The following is a 25,329-nucleotide window of genomic DNA, read 5'->3' on the forward strand; positions in this document are numbered from 1 at the left end:
AAATATGATTATAAATCCGAGTCCATTCTTGTTGTCTTTACATGGAAATTTTGGCCTACCTTCTTCCATATTGACGCTGCATGCCTGAACATAGAAATTCGCTCCCCCGTACAACATCCAACAGCACATGATCATTAACATCCAAAGGAATCCCATGAAGTATTTGTGATTTTTGGCGCCTAAAATATTTCATAAAATTCATGGGAATTCATATTCCAAATTAGTGTAGTATAGATTGTTGAAGATCAATGTTCAAGACAAAGTTTCGAAGTTCAGCCTCTTAAATGACTTTGGTTAATGAATCAAACCCCGACTAAATGATGAAAACCTTTCTTGACAGTAGTTAACAACTCGGTCATCTTAATTAAAATAATTGTTCGGATTGCACTTACCGATACAGTTGCCAACCCACGGGCAGTGATGGTCGAAGCGGGCTACACAACGATCGCACACGGAACAATGCTTTGATCGGACAGGACGGCGTACCAAGCAGGCCGAGCAGAAGGCGGAGGGTTCGAAGCCACCGCCACCGCGTTCCGACAACTCGATGATGGTCTGCAATCGAAAATGAAAATAAGGATAAATACCTATCGATTGAGATAATTGCTCGTACAATATGTTGCAAGTTGCAAGTAGTAGTTCAACAGGTAGCGGAATCCTTCACCTACCTATTGATGGTGTTGGTTTGCATGGGAGAGCTATCAGATTCGTCAAATCGTCTTTTGAATCTTTGTTTACAAAAGCAGATAAGTCGTTTTGAAAATTTTGTCTTGAATTATCTTAAAAAGAAATGTTTTTCGAGATGACCCCCTTTGGGAAATTTTCGTGTTTCAAAAAAGTCAAACTTTGACCGCTTTAGTCAAACCCCGAAGTCCGATTGAGCTGAAATTTTGCATGTGGATTTTTTTTGAGGAGATGGAACTTTTGAGCACTACCCGTTGTTGAAATTCGATGGTTAAATTTTTCCCGTACTCGCTCATTCACGCTCACACAGGCACTCATCCCGTATGAGGCTTACTTGGGTGCTCTTTCTAACACACTCTCTGTCACTCTTTCCGACTTGGATGCTCACCCTGCCACCTGATTCACGCTCTAGCACACCAATTTGAGACTAATTCAGGTGCTCACTCTTACACACCCTGCCACTCCTCCTGACACACGCTCTGACACACCATGTGGGACTTACTTAGGTTCTCATTTCTGACATGCCATGCGAAGTTGACTTGGGTGCTCACTCTACTCTCCTCTGCCATTCCTCGAGGTGTCGATAGCGATAGGTACCAACAGTTCTACGCTACGACCCTCCTACCTCGGCATGTACAAACCTCTTATTAACTTCCCCGCGCTCAGCCTGTTTTCGTTCTAACTAACCAATCACAAGTTAGTTATGCTTGTCGACTGTTGCTCGGCGCGCCAGAATCTGCAGGTAGTTGAGTAGTTGCAGTCAAAACTGCGTTCCTCTTTTCCACTGCTTGGTACATCCTCTGTATAAGGGTATCCGGGGTTGTGTCCCGATCGCAAACGTCTAGCATAGCTCTTCTTTCGGCGGCGAAACATGGACATACGAACAGTATGTGCTCTGCAGTTTCATCAACAACTGCGCAGTCAGGGTAGACGGGGCCCACCACTATCCTATCCGTTATCGACAGGGACGTTGTGCAGATCTACCCATAACGTGGTTACAGGCTTGCTTTTTGCTGGCGCAGATACGGCACTTTAGTGCCTTATCGCATTACTGCGCCATGTGGTCTTCCTCACCACAACGACGACGCAGGTTGCTACGGTCTGGGCCTCTACAGTTGTAAGACTTGTGTCCTACAACACCGATGTTGAGCACCGATAGCACCTGTCCACTGAAGGCGGCTGGAGTTTGCTGACTGGGCATACTGACCAGCCGATCTTCAACTTCCCTCGCTCCATTAGCTTTTTGGCTTCCGCAACCGGTAACCTTAGGTGGTAGCCTACGGGACCGCCTCTTAGGCGTGCAGAGGTCTTTTCGACCTCTGTATCGTACTGGTCACTGATGACAGAGACAACGGCGTCCGCGTTCGTGACCTCGTTCAGTTGCTTGCACTGGAGAGTCACTTCCGCCCTCAACGACCTCACCTCGGCGTCGTCAATCAAGACCTCTTGGGCCTATAGTCCGTCCCACTAGCTTGCGTTCCGCGTTTCAGAACCAAGAATATCTGATCGGTCTTAGTACGTCTAACGCTTCATACCTCCTGACCCAGCGCCGAGAGCTTTTCGGCCGACTGCATCGATTTAAGAACTTCAGCGTCCCTCTCCTTATCAGTTCTCACCAACAAGGCCTCGTCTCTGCCCTTAGTTTTCTTTACGGGTCGAGATGCGTTAGACTTCGGCTCTACCATACTGCCCAGCTGCCGGTGGCACCGGTAGGCTGGTACCCTCTTGCGGTGTTAGGTACGACCTTGCATGAAGGCGAAATGCATGGTTCGGACCGGCTAGGTAACATAAAACGCCTCAAAACATGAATGAGTTGTGTGCAAACATTTATTTTACATTCATCTGCCCGTCTCACAGTAACGTTTTCTCCTGGGGTCTTAACAACTACCCTGCATGCCTGCTAGATATTTCCTACTCTCTTCCCCTCCTCCTCATCTGCTTCTTTCACTTTCTTTCCATTTTCATCCACATCTCGTGGCTACTCACGTATCCCACTCTATACAGTTTGGGTTGCTTCCACTGTACCATCCGGCGAGCGGTTACAAAGGTGCACCAGAGTGCCTGCTCCTGGATCCCGGTGGGAATTCCTGAGGAGAAACTGGCCTACAGCTAGACCACCTCGCAGATCGTGCCCGAATCCACCTCTGACCACACGGTGAAATGCTGCCTGCACAGACTACCGTCTCAGGTTGGACGTACCCGACGAATTCAAGTCCAAAACAAAAGCCTCCTAGTGGAGGCTCTTCTGGGTGGCAATCGTTCGTCCTACCGTCGATGGCGATCTGCTTGACCTGGACAACAATCTGGAGGAGCAATTCGCTTTTCCGTTGGGCTGCGACCTTTGCCTGAAGGTACCGTCGTTCCCTCTTAATGCGTGTCGCCTTGACTCGTTCAAATCGTCTCTGCCGATCACGTTCCGCGTGGCTTAGGATCGTTGAGGGGTTCGGTCCGTGCTGTTGCCAATCCTTTCTGTCTTCTATCCTATCCGAGCTTCTTTGCTTATGGTGAGGGAATTGTCACCGCTTGCCTCGAAATGTGTTGCCGCCTTCCCTTGGCGTGTTCCGCCAACAACCGTTTGAGAAAACGGGTTTTCTGTCTTTGACGAATTACTGCCCACGGCGGTATCGATGTCGGCGATTTATCTGTTGTGGAGCGCCTCGCTCTGTGGTTCAGGTTACGTTTGTTCCTTCCGAACACCGGAACGTCTACACTAGCCGTTCTTTTTCCTTCCTTGTGTCACGAGCAGCACTCCCCAGATGCCGCGGACATGGCAGATACCACAACTCTGTCTCCTCTACTTCGTTTGTGACAGCCAGCGGCTCTCCGTGTGTCGCGAACGGAAGCGACGAATTATTGTTGTGTTGGTTGCGAGTGACAAGATAATTTCCTATTCCCCTCTTGTTTGCAAGACAGACTTCCCTTGCAGCACGATGTTTTAATCGCAAAGTGTTCACTTATGCTCCAGGGTTTGTTTATTTTTATTTTTTTGAGTTTGCACACATAACAAAATACAATTAAAAAAGCTTCAAAATACGAACGTAACACAACTTCACTGTGGGGATTGAATTTTTCATGAATCGGTAAGGCGATTCATGAAAAATTCTGAACTCTCACTTCTATTAAGAAGTTCTCTAGAGACTGAACTGATCGTGGAAGTTTAGCTTGAACAGACTTCAAGACAATCTAAACGGCACAAAATTCCAAACTAAATTTACGCAAGTCTTACCACTTGCCAGAGCGAGTATCCAAAATCCAAAACTCATAAATATTACGAACGACAGCGAGTCCTGTCAGACAAATTGATCAGACGCCAACGAAGTCTTGGCAAATGGTCTCTAGAGCAGTTCTTGTCCATCATCTCTATGCTAGCAGTCCCACAGTGAGACATTCAACTAAATTGCTTCTAGTTATTAACTAAACCAGAACAATCTTACAAATAACGAATAACATAGAGGAATTAATTTAAATAATTGGCTAAATGGTTTAAGGCTAGGACATCATTGGGATTAATGATTCCGGTAACTGCCTATTTTCGTGCCTTGTGGCTTAGTCGCTGACTGCTGTCGAGTGCATAGCTTTGTAGTTGATTCAAGAAAGAGCGCATTTCCTCGCTCACGATTTGCATGAGTCCAGAAATAGGGCTCACAATTCCAAGTTGCCTTGCCCATGGTCGCGTTACTTTTGGGTAAAACCCGGGATGATAAGTCATGCAAACGCCCGAACACTACGTGGTGCCTTGAAGACCTTAGTTTGACAGATTTACTGGATTATGTTAACACGCTGGATCTGACTGATACTCTCTGCTGTATCCATCGTCAGTACACCGTCCAGGGCTCTTGAGATTGTGCTTCCCACGCATGGTGTGTTCCTTGAGTTTAACTCCTTGTAACTGGTGTCGTTCATTGCTTCTTCTTCTCTGTGATGGTGTTTGGTGTGTCCCTACTGTCTTCGGGATCCAATCTCCCACGCCTGCGGTAGGCTCCGTCGATTGGTTGCGTTTCACTTTTAGTGGCATTCGGTGTGTCCCTACTGACTTCGGGGTCCGATCTCCCTTGCCTGTGGTAGGCTCCGTCGATTGGTTGCTCCGTTTCACTTTCAGTGGCATTCGGTGTGTCCCTACTGACTTCGGGGTCCGATCTCCCTTGCCTGTTCGCCTTCCTCACTCCTAGAACCACGCAGAAGCTATCCCGCTGCGCCTGATAGTGGCCGTAAGCTTTGACTCCGCGCCGAACCGATGTTTGGTCGTCGATCTCCGGGTCTCTGCTCCTCCTATCCAAGAAACTTGCTGGTGTCCTAGCGAGTTCCCTGCGCCCCGTTTCCAGAAACGCAGGGTGCGATTTCTCCCGTATCGCGAACGGCCCGCGGTACACCTCCTGGCGCGATGGAAGTGTTTTGCTACCGCATAGTAGCTCTTGTTACTTATTGACCTTGTCGTCTGGACTGTTAGAGGACTGTAAGTGTGACAACCGCAACGCGTGTGTTTTCTCCTTTTCGTGAGATTTATGGTCTGCAGGGGTTCTGCTTATAAAGCTGTCGAACTGTCAAGGTGGAGAGGTAGTCGTATCGAAGTTATTGCTCATCACACCTGACGTTCTTGCCCTGGTTCCTGTTGGCACAGTTTTTTGGAGCATGGTGCTCATTGTTGACAGGCTTTGCCTGTGGACATAGCTTTATACTCGATGCTTAATCTGTTTTCATGTCCTTTGCGTGATAACGGCCTTGCTTCCCGTCTGAAACATCTTCTAGCAAGTATGTGTTCGTCCCCAGGATCTGTTTCACCATGGCTGGAACAAATTTAGGGTCTAGCTTTTTGTTGATGTGGTCTATCTTGGAGGATTGCGTGAAGGTGCGTCTCCACACGATGTCACCGATCTTGAAATCCACTTGTCTCGTACGCAGATTATACCTCTGCTTCGTCTTTTCGTGGTTCCTCCTTATACGCTGCAGTACGAAGTCTTGGATTCTTTTCACCGTGGAGAGCCGCATATCTTGAGCTATCTTCGGATCCTCTGGACTGTTCAAATCTTCCTGCACGTAAAGGTCTGTGTGAAGTAGTAGATCTCGCCCGAAATTGGCGAAATGCGGGCTTACTCCCGTCACTGCATGCTTGGCGCTGTTGATCGCCGCCGTTATTGCTGCCAGGTTTTCATCCCATTCGGCGTGGTTTTCGTCCAGAAGTGCTCGAACGCAGGTAATCAGCACGCGGTTTACGCGTTCGGCGTTGTTCACCATCGGCGAATAGAAAGCTGTTTTCATATGTATAATTCTGTGACGGGATAGCAGCGATTTGAAGGCGATAGAGTCGAACTGTCTCCCGTTGTCTGATAGGATGATCCTAGGACGCGAAAACTTCAAGAAGACCTGCTGCTCTAAAAACTCCACCATCTTTGCCGAATCTGCGCTGCGCATCGGATGAACGACGATGTATTTGGTAATCCAATCCACTACCACGAACAGTACAGTATTGCCACGTTTCGATCGAGTTAGTGGACCCACAAAGTCCACCGACACAAGTTCCCACGGAATCCTGGCAGGCTTCAGGCCTCCCATGTCTGGCCTCATAGTGATGTTCGGCGTTTTGCTTGCTTTGCTTACGGCGCAACTTCTGACGTACTGACCTATGTTCTCTCTCATTTTAGGCCAGTAGAAGTGTAATTGAACTTTGTCTAATGTTTTATGGAAACCTAAGTGACCCGCTGTGGGTGCGTCATGGCACCGTTTGATGATTTCCGCTCGATTTTTTACCGGAACAACCCGTTTCCATTTGTGTGCTATGGATCCCCCCTCTCTGTACTGACAGTTTTTGTAAATTTCGTCGGCAATTAGTCTGAAGTCCGGAAAATCCTCACCCTGCGTTCTTATTTTGTGCGTTAACCCTTCATACCAAGAGTCCTCCGATGTTCATGTGTCCCCAACGAATGCGGTGGTCGCAACTATCCGCGAAAGCCGACTACATTGATGCTTCCCTTGCGGCTACCTCTGCTAGCATTTCCAGATGTTCCTCAAAGGTACGTGAACAGATTATTATGTCGTCAAGATAATGGAAGACTCGGGGCTCTAGGTCAGCAAACAGGTGCGTCATCAATCGGGAAAGTGCCTGACTGGCCGTGCATAGCCCAAACGGTACTACCTTAAATTGGAAGTGGCCTCTTGAAGGTATAGTGAATGCTGTTAAGGGTCTTGATGCCTTCTCCAGTGGCAGTTGCCAGAAGGCATCCTTTAAATCGATTGACGAGATGTACGCGCAGCTTCCCAGGTTGTTAATAATTGCGCTGATTTGTGGGATCGGATACCCTTCATTTGTCATGATGGAATTCAGATGTCTTGCGTCTAGGCACACTCTGTATTTCCCGGTTTTCTTTTTCACCGAAACGAAGGGGGGTGTTCCAGGGTGAAAACATCGCTTCCTCAATCACGTCTAGAGCTAACATGCGGTCGATTTCTTTGTTAACTTCATCCAAAACGTATTTGGACACTGGATAATGCCGTTGTTTCTTCGGTTTCGCCTCTCCCACCTCTATTCGGTGTTCATATAGACTAGTACGTCCTAACTTGCCGTTTACTGCTGTTGGGAACATGGATACGACTTGATCCAATTGTTTCTTCTGCTCTGGTGTTAATTCTTTCATTGGTTCCTCTGCCACGGTTTCTTTTAGGTTGGGATCGGCAGGGATTTCAAGGTTTACTTCTTCCAGCGCGTAGCATACAGGTTTGACTCCGAAGGTATTCCAGAAATTCATGCCAAGCACTACGCATTCCGGAAGAGATGGAGCCAACAACACTGCGATTGTCTGAATCCTATTATTGAAGGAAATGGGTAGATACACAAAGTTTCGAATGTTATGCGCTGGCACACGACGGTTTTGATTTGACCCTTCGCTTCGCAAGTGGAGATCTTCTATGATTTTCACCGCGTTTCCGCCAAGCAAAGAGCAGCTAGCACCACTGTCGAGTAGTCCTCTTAATGTTTTACTCAGCACAGATATTTCTGCATGTGGGCGTTCGTCATATTCGGGGTTGATGATGATTGTGTTGATCATTGCAGGATTTGGGATTTCCGAGGGGTCGTGAAAGCTTTGCGAGGATATCCTTCCCGCAGTTAGTGGTTCCTCGCGACTGCGTTTCCCAAACCTGAGCGACAGGTGGGGCAATTACACAGTGAATACCCTTTGTGCCCGCAGCGATAGCAGAACATCACTGCTTGCGGTTTAGGACAGTCCATAAATCTAGTCTATCAATCCATTGTGGAAAAATGAAGCGTTCCACACTGCAATCGAATACTCGTTATTCATTCATGAGCAACAAAGACCCAACGATTGTGAGTATGAGGATGTCTTTGAATATAATTTAGCGAACTATGAAAATATTCGAGGTAGGTTAAGTAGTGTAAACTGGCAAATAGTTTTAAGAAATGAAGAAAATGTCGAAGCATCTGTTAACACTTTTTACAGATTATTATCTGATATAATCTCACAAGAAACTCCACTAAAACGAAAACGACGTCATAACAATAATAAAGACCCAATTTGGTATAACCGGCAAATCAAGAATTTATGAAATCGCAAGCAAAAAGCACACAAAATTTACAAAAGTCATAACAGTAATAAAAATTTAGTATATTACTTGGACGTATGCGATCAATTGAATTACGCTATCAGTAACGCATTGGAAGATTACAATTCAAAAACTGAAAGCGAAATAAAGTCCTGTCCTAAGAACTTCTTTAATTACGTAAAAACAAAACTGAAATCTAATAACTTTCCATCAATTATGCATCTTGACGAAAACGCGGGGATAGCTCGGAAAAGAACTGTAATCTTTTGCAGATTTTTCCAGGAAACCTATTCTACATTTTCTGAAAATGATCGTGACCGCGACTATTTTGCATTTTTTCCAGACTTTTCAAATGATATTGGAGTGAATCAACTTCATGTCCATGACATTTTGCAGGCCCTACGTAGTTTAGATGCTTCAAAAGGTCCTGGTCCTGATGGAATCCCTCCTATATTTATGAAAACCCTAGCAGTGGAACTAACCACTCCATTATTTTGGCTATTTAATATGTCACTAGAATCAGGAAAATTCCCAAATATATGGAAAAACTCATTTTTGATACCCATTTTCAAATCTGGAAAAAAAATCAGACATACGTAATTATCGTGGAATAGCCATTATCTCTTGCATTCCAAAACTTTTTGAGGCCATAGTAAACGAAAAATTATTCAAACAAGTAAAAAACCGAACTACAGACGCACAGCATGGCTTCTTTAAAGGGCGTTCAAGTTCAACTAATCTTCTTGAATTTGTTGACTATACCCTGAATGCAATGGATAAAGGAAACCATGTAGAAGCTCTTTATACTGACTTCAGTAAAGCATTTGATCGCATAGATATACCCATGCTTCTATTCAAATTGAAAAAAACTGGAATTGAGCCGGGACTACTCAAATGGCTTGAATCCTACTTAACTGATCGCCAATTGATTATAAAATTTAACAACAACAGATCAAAACCCATTCAAGCCACTTCCGGTGTCCCCCAGGGCTCTCATTTGGGTCCTCTATTATTCATAATATATGTAAACGACATTTCCTTCATTCTTGACAAACTTAAAGTGTTAATCTATGCAGATGACATGAAGCTCTTTTTGGAAATAGGGAATAAAAATGACCTCAACATATTCCAGAACGAAATATGCACATTCTACGAATGGTGCAATAAAAGCCTATTGCAACTGAATGTAAAAAAATGTAACCTTATATCATTCAGCAGAAAAAGAACAGCATCAAATCTCTCAATTACATTAGGAAACCCGGTTGTAGAGAAATGCGATAGAGTTAGGGATTTAGGAATAATCTTGGACTCCAAACTAACGTTCATCGACCATTACAACACCATTATTCATAAAGCAAATAATATGATGGGTTTTATAAAACGTTTCTGCTATAACTTTCATGACCCATACACAATTAAAACATTATATATTGCTTATGTAAGGGCGATACTGGAATATTGCAGCATTGTATGGTCTCCATTTTCAATAGCACACGAAGAAAGATTAGAATCAGTACAAAAACAATTCCTATCATTTGCTCTTCGTAAATTAGGTTGGACAACATTCCCACTTCCATCATATGAGGCACGCTGCAAGCTTATAAACATTCAATCTTTGAAAGAGCGTCGTGAAACTGCAATGGTTTCATTTATTAACGATATAGTTTCGCAGCGTATTGATTCAACAAACATTTTATCGAAATTAAATTTCTACACACCATCTCGACAACTGCGTCATCGACATACATTTTTAATTAATCACTGCCGTACAAATTATGCAAAATTCGGACCTCTCAATCAGATGATGGCAATCTATAATCAACACTGCGAAACTATTGACTTTACAATGTCTCGGCAGAACCTAAAAAAAATATTTTGTCACAATTCGAAACCTACACATCTAAATTTACATTAAATCCCAAAATTAAACACTACTTAACCAAACTATTTTTATTTTTATACACTATAATACCGTATTTATAGCATTAAGAAAATAAAGAAAAACATGTATATTGTATATGTACTAGTCTACGTCGGTTGACGAAATAAATAAAAGAAAAGAAAAGAAAAAGAAAAACCGGTGTCCGTCCTCATCACAGTTCCAGCAGACTAGTCCTGCTCTTCTTTGATCACTTGTTTGCTGCTGACTAGGCTCCGAACCTTCTCGCCGTTGCTGCTGATGTACTCGCTGCGACCTTTCTACTCTGCTGTCCTGCTGCAGTTTCAATGCGTTCACCTCTTCTGTTAACTCGATTATGCGTTGATACCAGTTTTCTCTGTCTGCTACGGACTGTTCTTCAGATGGTTTACGTTGATTGTCGATGGGCGTCGAGTGCTTGTTGGATGTGAGTGGATACTGACAGCTGCAGCCGCCTTCCAATTGGCTGAAGTCATCATCCGAGTTCAGTGCATGTACTCTCCCGAAACGTGGATTGCCTCGATTCAGTTGCGTTGATCGATTGACGAGTGGCGTTGCCAGGTTTGGTTCTAGCAATCTGCTTTGCGGAAAGGGCACTCGTCTTTGTCGGCTTAGAAGAGCCCGTGTCTCGTCATAGCTGCTACATGCTTGTACCATGTCCTGCAACGAGTGTGGTCTTGCTGCGGTAACAATGGTTGCGTAATCGCCATTCATTTTTCTTTTAACAATGAAGAACTTTTCTTCCTCACTCATTGGGGGTTGCACGAATCGAAACAGCCGGGATATATCCCGATGGTATTTGGCGAATGACTCCTCTGGTGCATGGCATCGGAAGATTGCTTCTAACTTTAGTATCTGCTCGTAGCTGTTGGGCAGATATTCCCTCCGTATTTCGCGTTTGAGTGCCTCCCGAGTGATCAGCACGTTTTGCGAGGCTGCGCGACCGTACCAGTCCAAGGCATCGTCGAGTAAAAGATGTTTTATTGATTTTAGCAGTGTGTCAGCCGAAAGCCCTTCGGCTCGTGCGAAAGTTTCTACTCTATCGAGGAAGGTATTCAAAGATGTAGTATCTTTTTCGTCTTTGGATTTAAATGGCCAATCATGCACTGCCTTGAGACTCCTACATGCTTCTTGTCGCTCCTAGTCAAAAGTGTTCGGTTCCCGCTGCAACAGCTGAATCAGCAGCTCATCCCTCAATTGTTCTGTTGTCTGGTTACAACTCGTCATAGCACGACCGGGGTGGTATGCTGGCGGAGGTGTTCCCATTGGAAGCGACGTATTCCTTCCTAGGTTTGAGAGATTAACTGCTACTGCTCTTCCTCTTCCTCTTCCAGCTCGAATAGGCGAACTTGTTGCCAGTATGAAGTTGATATTCATCAGTTCGTCGTTGTTGTGTTTGCTCCTTGCGCCTGTATTTGTAATAGTCTGCCGAGCTGCTTTCTGTTGGTTCTGTTCCGTCTCCGGGGAAATGAGAGTGTTCTGATGTTGTTGGTACTCTAGTCATCCTGCGCCATCCACACGTTGAAACTGTCGCTCACTGTTGCTATCTACAACTGAATTTCCAAGTCGTTCACTGATGTCTTCTATCACGAACTTCAATTGCATTGACACAGACGCGTGAATATCGATCATGTTCTCCGGAGGTTTCACGATTGACGAACGATCTCGATAGTGAATCATTCGAGATCTTGACTGAATGAGAAAATCTGTGTTGCGTTTCTTAAGTGCTGTCTCAACCATTGGAATCAGCAGTTTAACTTGCTGTTCACAACGTTTAATGTTCAAGTCTGGCGCTAAAGCATGCTCAGACGATGTGTGTTTTATGTTGATGGCAAACTCTTGCTGCATGAGTTCTCTCAACTTTGTTGCTTTAATTCTGCGCGTCGCAGATGTCGGTTGGTCGCTTCTTCGCAGAGCCAACTCATAATTGAGTTCCTCATCACTGAGGTATAATGGATCCATACTGTCTAAGTGTCTTCAACACGAAAATTTAGCCAAAATGGACAAAAGAACTGAATCCACACAAATTTTAAATACTAATTAATGCTACGAGTTCGTTTTGGTTGTGTTACGGTTGGTTTTATATTGTTCGAACACTTGTACATATTCGACTGAGTCTGTGTCATTTGTGTTAGATTTCGTCGGTTTTGTTAGTTGAGTCAGTATCTGGACTCAAGAGGAAAGCCTGAAGGTAGGCAATAAAATATTTAGTTGTGATTTGTCCCAAGTTTGTTCCAGACACAGACATCGAATCGTTGATGCCAAATGGCATTGATTGATTCGGGTGCCCAAATAGGATAAGAATCCTACACAAAGGCTCAACTATGAATACAGCAAACTAATTGCTGTAGACAAAAAGCGCGATGCGCAATAAAAATATTTCTGCGGGATTTGGCTGATGGACCAAAATCTCATATGAAACCTCGTCATTTCCCGTAGTGGGCACCACCTAGCCGTCTCTCTCAGGGCACCAGAAGAGAACGTGCATTATTTAATTTGTTCTTTGTTTCATGTTGATTGAGTATTTTTATGTTTGTATAAAATAATTGTAACGTGGGGCTTGTTACACTGGCGCCCAACGTTGGGCGCCAATGTTAGGTACGACCTTGCATGAAGGCGAAAGGCAAGGTTCGGACCGGCTAGGTAACATAAAACGCCTCAAAACATGAATGAGTTGTGTGCAAACATTTATTTTACATTCATCTGCCCGTCTCACAGTAACGTTTTCTCCTGGGGTCTTAACAACTACCCTGCATGCCTGCTAGATATTTCCTACTCTCTTCCCCTCCTCCTCATCTTCTTCTTTCACTTTCTTTCCATTTTCATCCACATCTCGTGGCTACTCACGTATCCCACTCTATACAGTTTGGGTTGCTTCCACTGTACCATCCGGCGAGCGGTTACAAAGGTGCACCAGAGTGCCTGCTCCTGGATCCCGGTGGGAATTCCTGAGGAGAAACTGGCCTACAGCTAGACCACCTCGCAGATCGTGCCCGAATCCACCTCTGACCACACGGTGAAATGCTGCCTGCACAGACTACCGTCTCAGGTTGGACGTACCCACCGAATTCAAGTCCAAAACAAAAGCCTCCTAGTGGAGGCTCTTCTGGGTGGCAATCGTTCGTCCTACCGTCGATGGCGATCTGCTTGACCTGGACAACAATCTGGAGGAGCAATTCGCTTTTCCGTTGGGCTGCGACCTTTGCCTGAAGGTACCGTCGTTCCCTCTTAATGCGTGTCGCCTTGACTCGTTCAAATCGTCTCTGCCGATCACGTTCCGCGTGGCTGTGGGATCGTTGAGGGGTTCGGTCCGTGCTGTTGCCAATCCTTTCTGTCTTCTATCCTATCCGAGCTTCTTTGCTTATGGTGAGGGAATTGTCACCGCTTGCCTCGAAATGTGTTGCCGCCTTCCCTTGGCGTGTTCCGCCAACAACCGTTTGAGAAAACGGGTTTTCTGTCTTTGACGAATTACTGCCCACGGCGGTATCGATGTCGGCGATTTATCTGTTGTGGAGCGCCTCGCTCTGTGGTTCAGGTTACGTTTGTTCCTTCCGAACACCGGAACGTCTACACTAGCCGTTCTTTTTCCTTCCTTGTGTCACGAGCAGCACTCCCCAGATGAAGCGGACATGGCAGACACCACAACTCTGTCTCCTCTACTTCGTTTGTGACAGCCAGCGGCTCTCCGTGTGTCGCGAACGGAAGCGACAAATTATTGTTATGTTGGTTGCGAGTGACAAGATAATTTCCTATTCCCCTCTTGTTTGCAAGACAGACTTCCCTTGCAGCACGATGTTTTAATCGCAAAGTGTTCACTTATGCTCCAGGGTTTGTTTATTTTTATTTTTTTTTGAGTTTGCACACATAACAAAATACAATTAAAAAAGCTTCAAAATACGAACGTAACAGCGGGCCGGCGACTTGCGTCTGGCTGGTGCCTTTCATTTTTTTTTTGGGCAGAGAAGTCGTTTTCTCTTGGGCCATAGTCCTCCAAGAAAGGAGAAGGCATCGGTTTGGTCACCTTTGTCAGCCTGCTCCCTTCCCACCACCCGCCTGATAAACGCATCCTGTTCTTGTCTTGCGACTCGAACAGCCTGGCGGAGCATCCGAAGGTTCTGTTTCAGTCCCTTATCGAGAATATCTCCTGCGAATGATCCTTGATAAATTCCGGGAGTACAACTTGCAGACTCACCATCTGTTCATTGATTTCAAAGCAGCGTACAATTCAGTGAAAAGAAATGAGCTGTGGCAGATAATGTCCGAACATAGTTTTCCGGCGAAACTGATTAGACTTATACGTGCAACGCTGGATGGCTCGAAATCAAGTATTCGGATTGCAGACGAAGTGTCAACCTCGTTTGTGACCTTAGACAGATTGAAGCAGGGTGATGCACTTTCCAATTTATTGTTCAACATTGCACTTGAGGGCGCTATTAGTAAATTTGGCGCGCAGAGGAATGGCACTATCATCACACGGTCGCTTATGCTCTTGGGCTTTGCGGACGACATCGACCTTATTGGAATCGATCGCAGAGCAGTAGTGGAGGCTTTTGTAGTGCTTGATGTGGATGTGTTTGAAGTTGCTGAAGAATTTGTTAACCTTGGAACGCTTGTGACATGTGACAATGACGTTTCCCGTGAAGTTAAAAGACGTATTGCCGCTGCGAATATGACCTTTTACGGATTACATAACCAGCTTAGGTTCCGCAACATACAGACCAAAACGAAATTTGCTCTAAACAAAACGCTGATTCTACCAGTGGCCCTCTATGGACATGAAGCATGGGCGTTAAAAGAGGCGGCCCGAAGAGCTTTCGGGGTGTTCGAGCGAAAAGTGCTGCGTACAATACTCGGAGGGAAACTATAAAATGGTGTGTGGCGCAGACGCATGAATCATGAGGATGCTGGGTCATTAGGCCGAATAAGAAATGGGTACGAAGTGAAGAAGAAGTAGAACGGAAGAAGAAAAAAGAAAAAAGGAGGAAGAAGGAAGAAGGAAGCAAGAGAAAGGAAGAAAAAGTAGACAGAAAGAAGAGGAAAGAAGGAAAACGGGAGAAGGAAGGAAGCAAACGGAAAAAAGAAGAAAGAAGAATGAAGAATTAAGAAGAAAGAAGGAAGGAAGGAGAAGGAAGCAGGAAGAAAGATAGGAGAAGGAAGAAAAAGAAGGAAGAAGGTAGAAAGAAGAAGGAAGAAGGAAGAAGAAAGAAGTAGGAAGAAGGTAGAAGGAAGAAAAAGGATGAAAGAAGAAGGAAAAAATGAGAAGAAAGAAGGAAAAAGGAAAAAGGAAGAAGAGTGAAGGAAGAAGGAAGACGAAAGAAAGAAGAAAGAAGGAAGAAGGAAAACGAAAGAAAGAAGAAAGAAGATAGAAGAAGGAAGAAAGAAGAAGGAAAAAAAGAAGGAAGAAGGAATAAGGAAGAAGGTAGAAAGAAGAAGGAAGAAGGAAGACGGAAGAAAGAAGGAAAAAGGAAAACGGAAGAAAGAAGAAAGAAGAAGGAACGAGGAAGAAGAAAGAAGGAAGAAGTCTGAGGAAAAAAGCATGAAAGAAGAAAGAAGAAGGAAGAAAGAAGAAGGAAGAATGAATGAAGATTAAGGAATAAGGAATAAAGCAGAAGAGATAAAAAAAAGCAAAAAAGAAAGAAGGAGAAAGAAGAAATAATTGAGAAACAAGAAAGAAAGAAGCAACAAAAAGAGAGGAAAAACAAGAAAGAAAAAAGGATAAACGATGAAGGATAAAAGAAGAAGGAAAAAATAAGAAGAAAGAAGAAAGGTGGGGTAAAAAAGAAAAAAGAAAGAAGGAATAAGGAAGAAGAAAGAAGAAAGAAGGAAGAAGGAAGAACAAATAAAGAAGAAGAATGAAGGAAGAAAGAAGGAAGAAGAATGCAGAAAGAAGAAGTAAGAAGGTGTAAGGCGAAGAATGAACTTCTCATTTTTCACATTTTCCTTCTTTTTGCTAATTCGGCCTAATGACCATTCGACCTAATGACCTTCGGCCTAATGGCCTGACGCCAATCATGAGCTGTATCAAATACAGCAACCGTTCGATAACTGGGCTTAATAAACAGCGGCCCAGTTAATGAACACCGCTTTTCAACTGGGCTGACGAGGAAATTCTCGATGCATTGTTGTGATCGTTGTTTACATGAAGCCTAAAGAATATACCATTCAAAATCCCCTCGTCACCGTGTCTTTGTTGTTGTTTTTTGACGGGGAAACTGGAGGTTCCTACGCCCAAGAGCAACGATTATGGAGCTCTACAATACCCTAGGCATAGGTGTATCGACTTTGTAGCCAACCAGGTATCAGGTAGGTACTTGTGGAAGGTTCATGCAGTGACTTGTTTAGACCAGTATATGCCAGTTATCGCTCGCTTTTTTCTATCTTTAGAACTAGCCTAGCCAGTTGGCAAACGTAAGCATTGGACTGGAATGTGATGGCACGTTTTAACAATTCGAGAATGAACTCGTCAAATAATCTTTGATTTGATCTAGTCGAAAAAAATTTAAAGCATTACTTATCTTCAAAACTGAAACTTTCAATATCTTACATATTCAAACAATCAACCCACCAGATATACTAGCGATACGTTTAAATTCCAAGATGTTTGCTCGATCATTGATCATTCAAACAGCTTTTAAAATAATGCAACTTTCTGAGTATACTGCTGATTCAAAGAAATCAAGCTGATGGAACTTTCAAAATCTCTTTATCTTTATTAATATGTTTTTTTGCCTTACTGGTATACTATTAATTTTTAAGTTAAATTCAACACAGTAATTTAGATATAATCTAACCTGCTAAATATGCCTTAGGCTCTAGCGACATGAAAATGATTAAATTTCAAACTGAAATGTGCAATATTGTATTATAATGATTTTGATTATTCAAACGGCCTTGCAGAAAACGGAAACTCATAAATTTTTATGTTTGTTTTGAACAAGCACCGCCATGCGGTTGAATATCAATTGGAACTGACACTGACTATATAAACAAATAAATTCCTTGTATACTAGCGCCGCAAAGCGGTTGAAATCCAAACTGATATTGCCTCCTTATTAATTTTTGTTGATACATATAATCGGAGTCAAAGCTACCATTGGTTCTATAGAGTAGTTCTATATAGTTCTTCTTCAGAAGAACTGAAGAAGTCTGATAGAATGGTGGACACGGGTAAAGAGAAACCTGCAGCCTTCGCCGGATTCAAACAGAAGCCACGGAAGTTTAACGGTAAATGCAACAGATGCCAGAAGAAGGGCCATATGGCGAAAGACTGTCGTGTCAAGTTGCATGGAGAAGCCAACGTTGCCACGGATAACAAAGCCGTTGCATTCATGGTTGGAAGAAAAACAACAAAGGATACCCGTAGTATAATAACATTCAAGCTAGATTCCGGGGCGAGTCACCATCTAGCTAATGAGAAGAAAGTATTCAAGTCATTAAAGAAACTGGAGCAACCTGTCGTTATTGGTGTGGCGAAGAATGACCAGTGGCTATGACCATTTACGACGTGCTGTTTGTGCAGAATCTACGTGCAAACTTGCAAACCGGCCAGGTACCTCCAAAACCGAGGGAGGAAAGACATGAAAAGGTCCGTCCACCCAGGAAAGACGGTGGTAAGGGGTTACGGCAGGCTGAAATCTCTCAGCCGCACCAGACCAGGGAAATAGAGGCGGATGACGCCTCCATGACCCTGGTCAAGAACAAGAGGAAACCGAAGACGTCAAGGGCCGAAAAGCAGGCCCAGGCGAATGAGGGTAGCAAGAAGTCAGGGGTAGGCGCCAATCGCTCCAGGGGCGATGCCCTAGTCATCAAAACGGACGAGGCTAAGTACTCGGACGTCTTGAAGGCGATAAGGAGTGACGTCAAGCTCGGTGAACTCGGCGCCGACGTACGTCGAATAAGACGTACCCGGATGGGCGAGATGATCCTCGAGCTGAAGCGGGGCATCTCGCAAAAGGGCGCAAGAAGTTGGTGGAGGAGGTCCTAGGCGAGACGGTCAAGGTGAGGGCACTCACGACGGAGATGAATCTAAGGGTTAAAGACCTGGACGAGATCACCGAAGTCGAAGAGCTCGTCACGGCACTGCGGCGACAGTCAAGTTAGGGAGCGTCAAGGTGGGATGGTCGGTATGCCCTGTGGGGCATATACGAGCAACCCGAAGTTTGCTTCAAGTGCCTGGAACCGGGGCACAAGCAATGGGACTGCAAAGGCCCTGACAGAAGCAATCTCTGCCGACACTGCGGATTGGAGGGACATAAGGCACAATGCTGCACGAACCCTCCCAATTGTTTGATTTGTTCCAGCAAAGCTGTGAACAGCAAGCACCCCATGGGGGGTTCGATGTGCCCGGCGTTTAAGCGTGCTGCAAAATCACAGTGCAGGTAACGCAGCTGGCTTGCTCGGCCTCGCCCGAGTGTTTGGTGTGCGCAGGTTTAGAGGGAACGGCGGAACACGTGTTGTTCGTGTGCTCACGTTTTCGCGCAATGCGTGACCACATGCTTTCCACATGTGGTCTGGACACTACGCCGGACAACCTAGTTCGGAGGATGTGTAAAGATGAAGTTGGCTGTAACGCCGTTTTATCGGCTATCGTCCAAATCGTCTCGGAGCTATACAGAAGGTGGCGCGTGGACTCAAGGATGGCTAGTTCAGGCGCAAATAAGAGGTGGTCCAAGGGATCGGAGTCGGCTTCATGGGTCATACCAGTGGTCATGCTCTGAACCGGGCGGGTTCCGAGCCCGAGGACGGAAAGGGGTCCTCGTCAAGGCTGGGGCAGGCGTAGACACCGCGTCGGCAAGTCCCTCTGTGTGCTGGCGAATAGGCCCTATCGCAGAAAGGTCAATTTGGGGTGCACGCGGCATCATCATTCTTGATACCAGTCATGCAGAGGGAAGCAGGCGCGAAGTCGACTCTTCCCACCTTCCGAGGACATAGGGCGTGGTAAGGCCACCTGGAAAGCCGGCAACGCGCTGGCACGATACCGTGGTGTTCTTCTAAAAAAGCGAGTCACGATGTTCGGTGCTGCAAGGACACGCAGCTAACCTCGAGGGTGCGTTGTGCACTGGCCCCCCTTTGAAGCATTACTTTCTGGTTGTACCGAAGGGACTATGGGCTTGGCAGCAATGGAAACGGTTTAGCGGGTCGAGGATGTAGTCCTGCCTCCCTCGTTTGCTGTTGGAGGTGGTCCCTAACCCCGCACTTCCTGGACAACCCAGGATGTCTGTTGAGCAGATTCCCCCTCCATTGCTTAGGAAGAAAAAAAAAGACCGGACATCAGTTATTCTGTCGGATACCTCGGGAGATATCAACAAACCCCTGGGGATTGACATTTCCAAGCCCTCAAGCGGGTAGCTCGTTACTTGAAAGGCACGAAAAATCTCAAACTCCAATATACGAGTAACAAGTCCTCAGCAGTTTTAATTGGATATGCCGACGCGGACTGGGCCTCTGACAGTACAGACAGAAAGTCAGTAAGTGGATACGTTTTTCAAGTATTTGGAAATACGGTATCTTGGGCCAGTAGAAAACAACAAACAGTGGCCTTATCTTCAAGTGAAGCGGAATATGGTGCTTTAAGTCTGGCTGTTTCTGAAGGCATATGGTTGGCAGTGGCGTCTGGTCGGCCTGTTCAACCTGTTCATTGCACAGGTAGGCCAACTAATGAAGATTATATTTTGATCTTGTGTTCAAAAACATAGTTGCACCGGTTGGCAGAAAACAGAGAGCTGTTACAACAGCTAAGTTCAATTTTGTTTCTGATCCAGTCAACACATTTGAAACATAGGCAAACATGTAGCTTTCCTTTTTGTATTCAGGCGTTTGGTTCTGTATCCTACCAATGCACAAAAAGACACTCCTGCATCAAAACAAGTGTTTTTTGTCTCTGCCCGCCTACATGTAGAACACGAAGCGATGCAACAAACCTTGCAACGAAACGGCGTCGCAGTTCGTTCAAGTTTACGACGTGAACGAAGAAGAAAATATGAGAGAGAATTAGGTTCTGCAGCGTCTGTATCTAACCTCAAACTGATGACTGATTAGTAGTACTTCGCGTTGGACTCGGGGGCAGCCAACCAATCACGAACTCGATCCTTGTCGGAGTCAGTGGAAAGTACTACTAAACTGTCAAAAAAGTTCATTCGACGAGGACCGAATTCATTCGTGATGTCATGCTGCAGAACCTAATTGTGAGGAAAATTTTCTCTCTATTCGTCTGTTTGGGAACGAAGTGCTGCAACCGCTGCAACACACTCCGAGCATAATATCGACGCCTTCTCACATTTCGTTGCAACTCGTTCAACTTCAAATTTGAACGAGCAAAAGACATATTCTTCTGTCGTTCAACTATGCGCGGAATACAAAACTACAGATTATACGAATGCCAGTAGTAACAACAGTTACATATTTGACTTAGTTCGTGGGGAGCAGCTTGGTTCAGCATAATTATTTGAACGTAGTTCTTTTCTATTTCAATATTGTTTGTTCAAGTTCATATATTTCGAGGATGTCTATGCATGTGGATGTCTCATATGTGGCTCAAATATAGCTGTAATGATGTGCATAACCTTACTTTTTTAATGAAAACTTATTGGTTATCAAATGGTTGCATGATGCTTTTCCCTTGCTAACGGCCAACAACGAAATGTGAGGTTTATAAATATATTTTTCCGATGGTCACTGGTGACGCCAGTCATAGTTATTTGGTAGGGCACCATTTGTTGCAAGAACGTTGCCTTTGGCAACAAAGCGTGCTAGCGACGAGTGGCGCCACACCGCGCACGTGCTGACGTGTCATTAAGAATGATATTTGATTGTTGAACATTTTTGAACAGGTTCCCAATTATTCCACGCGACGCCACTGGGTTGAAGGGAATCCTTACAGATTTGAAGATAATGTCGATGAATGAATCGTTTACTATCTATGAAGATAATCACGGATGTATCTCAATGGCAAAGAATCTTGAATGCAAGAGGGCGAAACACATTGATGTCAAGCACCACTTTTTGCGAGACCATGTCATCAAAGGAAATATCAAGATTGAATCTGTTCCATCCAACAAGCAATTGGCAGATGTTTTCACTAAAGCACTCGATAATAGTCACTTTCAAGAACTGTGCAAATCCCTTGGACTGGCCGATTAAGAGGGGGTGTTGATACATATAATCGGAGTCAAAGCTACCATTGGTTCTATAGAGTAGAGTGGGGCAAGAGTGCGCGTGGGGTAAGAGTACGTTTTCGATTTTTTGAAGTAATAAAAAAAGATAAACTAGCAGCACTGCATCAGTTTGACAGGTATTCTGGCCAACTATTATCATGTGTAATTGTAAACGATTTGAATAAACAACAAGGGAGATATGGAGTTAGATAACTTTTTGGCCATTTTGCTAAAAATAATTGGATTTCCGCAACTAGTATTTCATTACCATATATACGTTCAATCAGGTGAACATTACACCATTTCGATAACCTATTGTATAGAGTACTTTATGGTACAGAACACCAATCTGGTTGGTTTTCCAAGAAGTCAAAACCATTACTTGAATAATTTTTGGGACTGTGGGGTAAAAGTACGCAGGAACCGGTGGGGCAAGAGTACGCATATGAATCTTCAAGTTATGATGTCAAACCCGTATCTCCGGCCGAAATAAGACTTCTTCCAAAGCGTAAAGATTCACAACTAAGAAAAAAGGGACAAAATTCGAAATTATCACAAGTTTTTAGGATAAGTTGAAGTAGTTCGGTGTTAGAAAGGACTTAGCGAACAAAGCACTGAAGCGAAATAATGAAATTGTATTAGGACTTGTTGTACACCTAAACATAGTACGAAAACACAACTTCATCTAAATAATAATTTCATTTAATCAAAAGAAACATTCATAAATTACGCAACGTTTAGCTGGGAGGGGTTGCGTGACGATCCATATAATTTTTAGAGGATTCATACAAATAGTGTAAGATAGGGGGGGGGAGGTGTGATGAAATAGCCAAAATTTACGTTACGTGATTGGTGGACTTTCTTGGGGCCATCCACAAAGTACGTCACGCTCCTAGGGGGGAGGGGGGGTTCCGAGCAGCGTGACCACTCATATAAAAATTTTAGAGTTTTAATACAAAAAGTGTGACGAAGGGGGGAGGGGGGGTTGAAAATTGCCAATTTTTGCGTGACGTACTTTATGGATCTTCCCCTTTAAGGAAAATCCCGTTGTATACGCCACGCGAAACCTAATATATATTTTTACCTCTGTAGTTTTTTGTATATATAAAAAACAATGGTTTTTCGTATGAAAGTGCACATTTTTAGGACCCCCTTTAAGAGTTACGTAATCTTTAAACATTCCCTAATATATGCTCATTAAACATCAATTAAATGTTATTAACTCTTATTTGTGTTAATATATACTTAAAGCACATGATTGGATAAATGCGTACTCTTACCCCACCCGATGCGCACTTTTACCCCACCGGTGGGGTAAGAGTGCGTTTTTCACTTGTCTTGCAAAAAAGGTTCTACTAAAACGAATCTAAATAATTCCAATATTTTTTTCACTGGGTAACATAAAGGAAGAGTATATGAATCATCGACACTGATTCGATATGCAGAAGCTTGCTTCATAAGGGCCACATGATCGATTGAAAACTAAGTGCGTACTCTTGCCCCACTCTAATCTAGAGTGATATTAGTCTGCATCACGATGGTTTTGAACAGCTGAACAACTTCGTAGAAGACAACAACTTTCTCATTCCTTATTTATTTATTAGACTAAGGGCGGAGCGGCCTGTGCTGCACATAAAAGTCTTCTCCATTCAGCTCGGTCCAAGGCTGCACTTCGCCAACCACGCAGTCTGCGGAGGGTCCGCAAATCGTCCTCAACTTGATCGATCCACCTTGCCCGCTGTGCACCTCGCTTTCTTGTTCCCGTTGGATTGTTGTCGAGAACCATTTTCACCGGATTACTGTCCGACATTCTGGCTACGTGCCCGGCCCACCGCAGTCTTCCGATTTTCGCGGTGTGAACGATGGATGGTTCTCCCAACAGCTGATGCAACTCGTGGTTCATTCGCCTCCTCCACGTACCGTCCGCCATCTGCACCCCACCATAGATGGTACGCAACACTTTCTTTTCAAAAACTCCCAGTGCGCGTTGGTCCTTCACGAGCATCGTCCAGGTCTCGTGCCCGTAGAGAACTACCGGTCTTATAAGCGTTTTGTAGATAGTCAGTTTGGTACGGCGGCGAACTCTATTCGATCGGAGCGTCTTGCGGAGTCCAAAGTACGTACGATTTCCAGCCACTATGCGTCTACGAATTTCTCTGCTGGTATCATTTCCGGCGGTCACCAGTGAGTCCAAGTACACGAATTTTTCAACCACCTCGATTTCGTCACCACCGATAGAAACTCGTGGTGGGTGGCTTACATTGACCTCTCTTAAGCCTCTTCCTATCATGTACCTAGCCAGTGTCTCACCACCGTGTTTAAACAGCTCTCCTGGTAGTTGGTCAACTCCAGGGGCTTTGTTGTTCTTCAGCCGGCCGATCTCCTTCTGGATTTCCTGGAGATTCGGAGCCGGAAGTCGCATGTCCTGCGCGCGTGCTCCTAGGTTCATTACCATACCGCCACCGTTGTCTGCCATATCGCCATTCAGGTGCTCTTCGTAGTGCTGCCGCCACCTTTGGATCACCTCACGCTCGTTTGTAAGAAGGTTTCCGTTTATGTCCCTACACATATCGGGCTGTAGCACGTGGCCCTTACGTGAACGGTTCAACTTCTCATAGAACTTTCGTGCGTTATTAGCGCGGTACAGTTGCTCCGTCTCTTCGAGTTTTGTCTGTTCCGCGTCCGTTTGTATCGTGCCTCGTTCACCCTCGTGCGGTGTTGCAGCAATCTCGCCCATGCTGCATTCTTCTCCTCAACTAACTGCTCACATTCGCCGTCATACCAGTCGTTTCTCTGATCCGGAGCCACTGTGCCTTGTGCAGCGGTTGCGGTGCTTCCAATGGCGGATCGAATATCTCTCCAGACATCTTCAAGAGATGCTGCGCCTAGCTGCTCTTCCGTTGGGAGCGCCACTTCCAGCTGCTGCGCGTAGTCTTGGGCTAGTCTACCGTCTTGTAGCCGCCCAATGTTTAGACGCGGCGGACGACTCCGACGCGTGTTGATCACCATCGAGAGTTTTGAGCGCAGACATACTGCAACGAGGTAGTAGTCGGATTCAATATTCGCACCGCGGTAAGTGCGTACGTTCGTGATGTCGGAGAAGAATTTACCGTCGATAAGAACGTGGTCGATTTGGTTTTCCGTTACTTGATTAGGTGATTTCCAGTTGGATATTCTTGCGGGGGAAAAAAGTGCTTCGGATTACCATTCCGCGGGAGGCTGCAAAGTTTATGCATCGTTGGCCGTTGTCGTTCGATACGGTATGCAGACTATCCGGTCCGATGACCGGTCTTTACATTTCCTCCCTTCCTACCTGAGCGTTCATGTCACCTAAGACGATTTTGACGTCCCGCAGTGGGCATCCATCGTATGTCTGCTCCAGCTGCGCATAGAACGCTTCTTTCTCGACGTCGGATCTCGCTTTGTGTGGGCAGTGCACGTTGATGATGCTATAGTTGAAGAAACGGCCTTTTATCCTCAGCTTGCACATCCTTGCGTTGATTGGATGCCATCCAATCACGCGTCAGCGCATCTTTCCCAGCACTATGAAGCCGGTTCCCAGCTCGTTGGTGGTTCCACAGCTTTGGTAGAAGGTAGCCGCTCGATGCCCGCTTTTCCACACTTTCTGTCCTGTCCAGCAGATTTCCTGCAGTGCTACGACATCGAAGTTGCGGGGATGTAATTCATCGTAGATTATCCTGTCGCAACCTGCGAAGCCTAGCGAGTTACAGTTCCATGTACCAAGCTTCCAATCGTGATCCTTTATTCGTCGCCTAGGTCGTTGCCGATTGTATCGAGTCGTATTATCTTCTATGTCGTTCGTAATAGTTGTTTTTAAAGGCGGCTTATTGGGCCTGCGCAAACCTCCTGTCTCGTCGGAGGGCCGTCGTGTCAGGGCTGTTTAGCGTCCCACCTAACACCAGGACTTGGGCTTGTGCGCTTTGAGCGGCACACGGTCGCTTTGGCGGAGCATACTTGCAGATTCATGCAGCTTTTTATAGAGGTTTAACAGGGCCCACT

At 45.1% G+C, this 25,329-nt stretch overlaps 1 protein-coding gene across 3 annotated transcripts in view; it reads right to left on the minus strand.

The window, feature by feature from the left end:
• LOC134224761 (palmitoyltransferase Hip14) overlaps positions 1–25,329 on the minus strand; it is a 29,274-nt gene that overhangs the window by 1,176 nt on the left and 2,769 nt on the right. For all 3 annotated transcript variants that reach the window (XM_062704320.1, XM_062704319.1, XM_062704321.1), the window contains 2 exons: positions 393–555; positions 60–179 (listed from right to left, as the gene is read on the minus strand). In XM_062704320.1, the coding sequence (XP_062560304.1) occupies positions 60–179; positions 393–555 (283 nt within the window). The remainder of the gene's footprint in view (positions 1–59; positions 180–392; positions 556–25,329) is intronic.

Source organism: Armigeres subalbatus, chromosome 3, assembly GCF_024139115.2.
Source record: "Armigeres subalbatus isolate Guangzhou_Male chromosome 3, GZ_Asu_2, whole genome shotgun sequence".
Lineage (NCBI taxonomy): Eukaryota > Metazoa > Arthropoda > Insecta > Diptera > Culicidae > Armigeres > Armigeres subalbatus.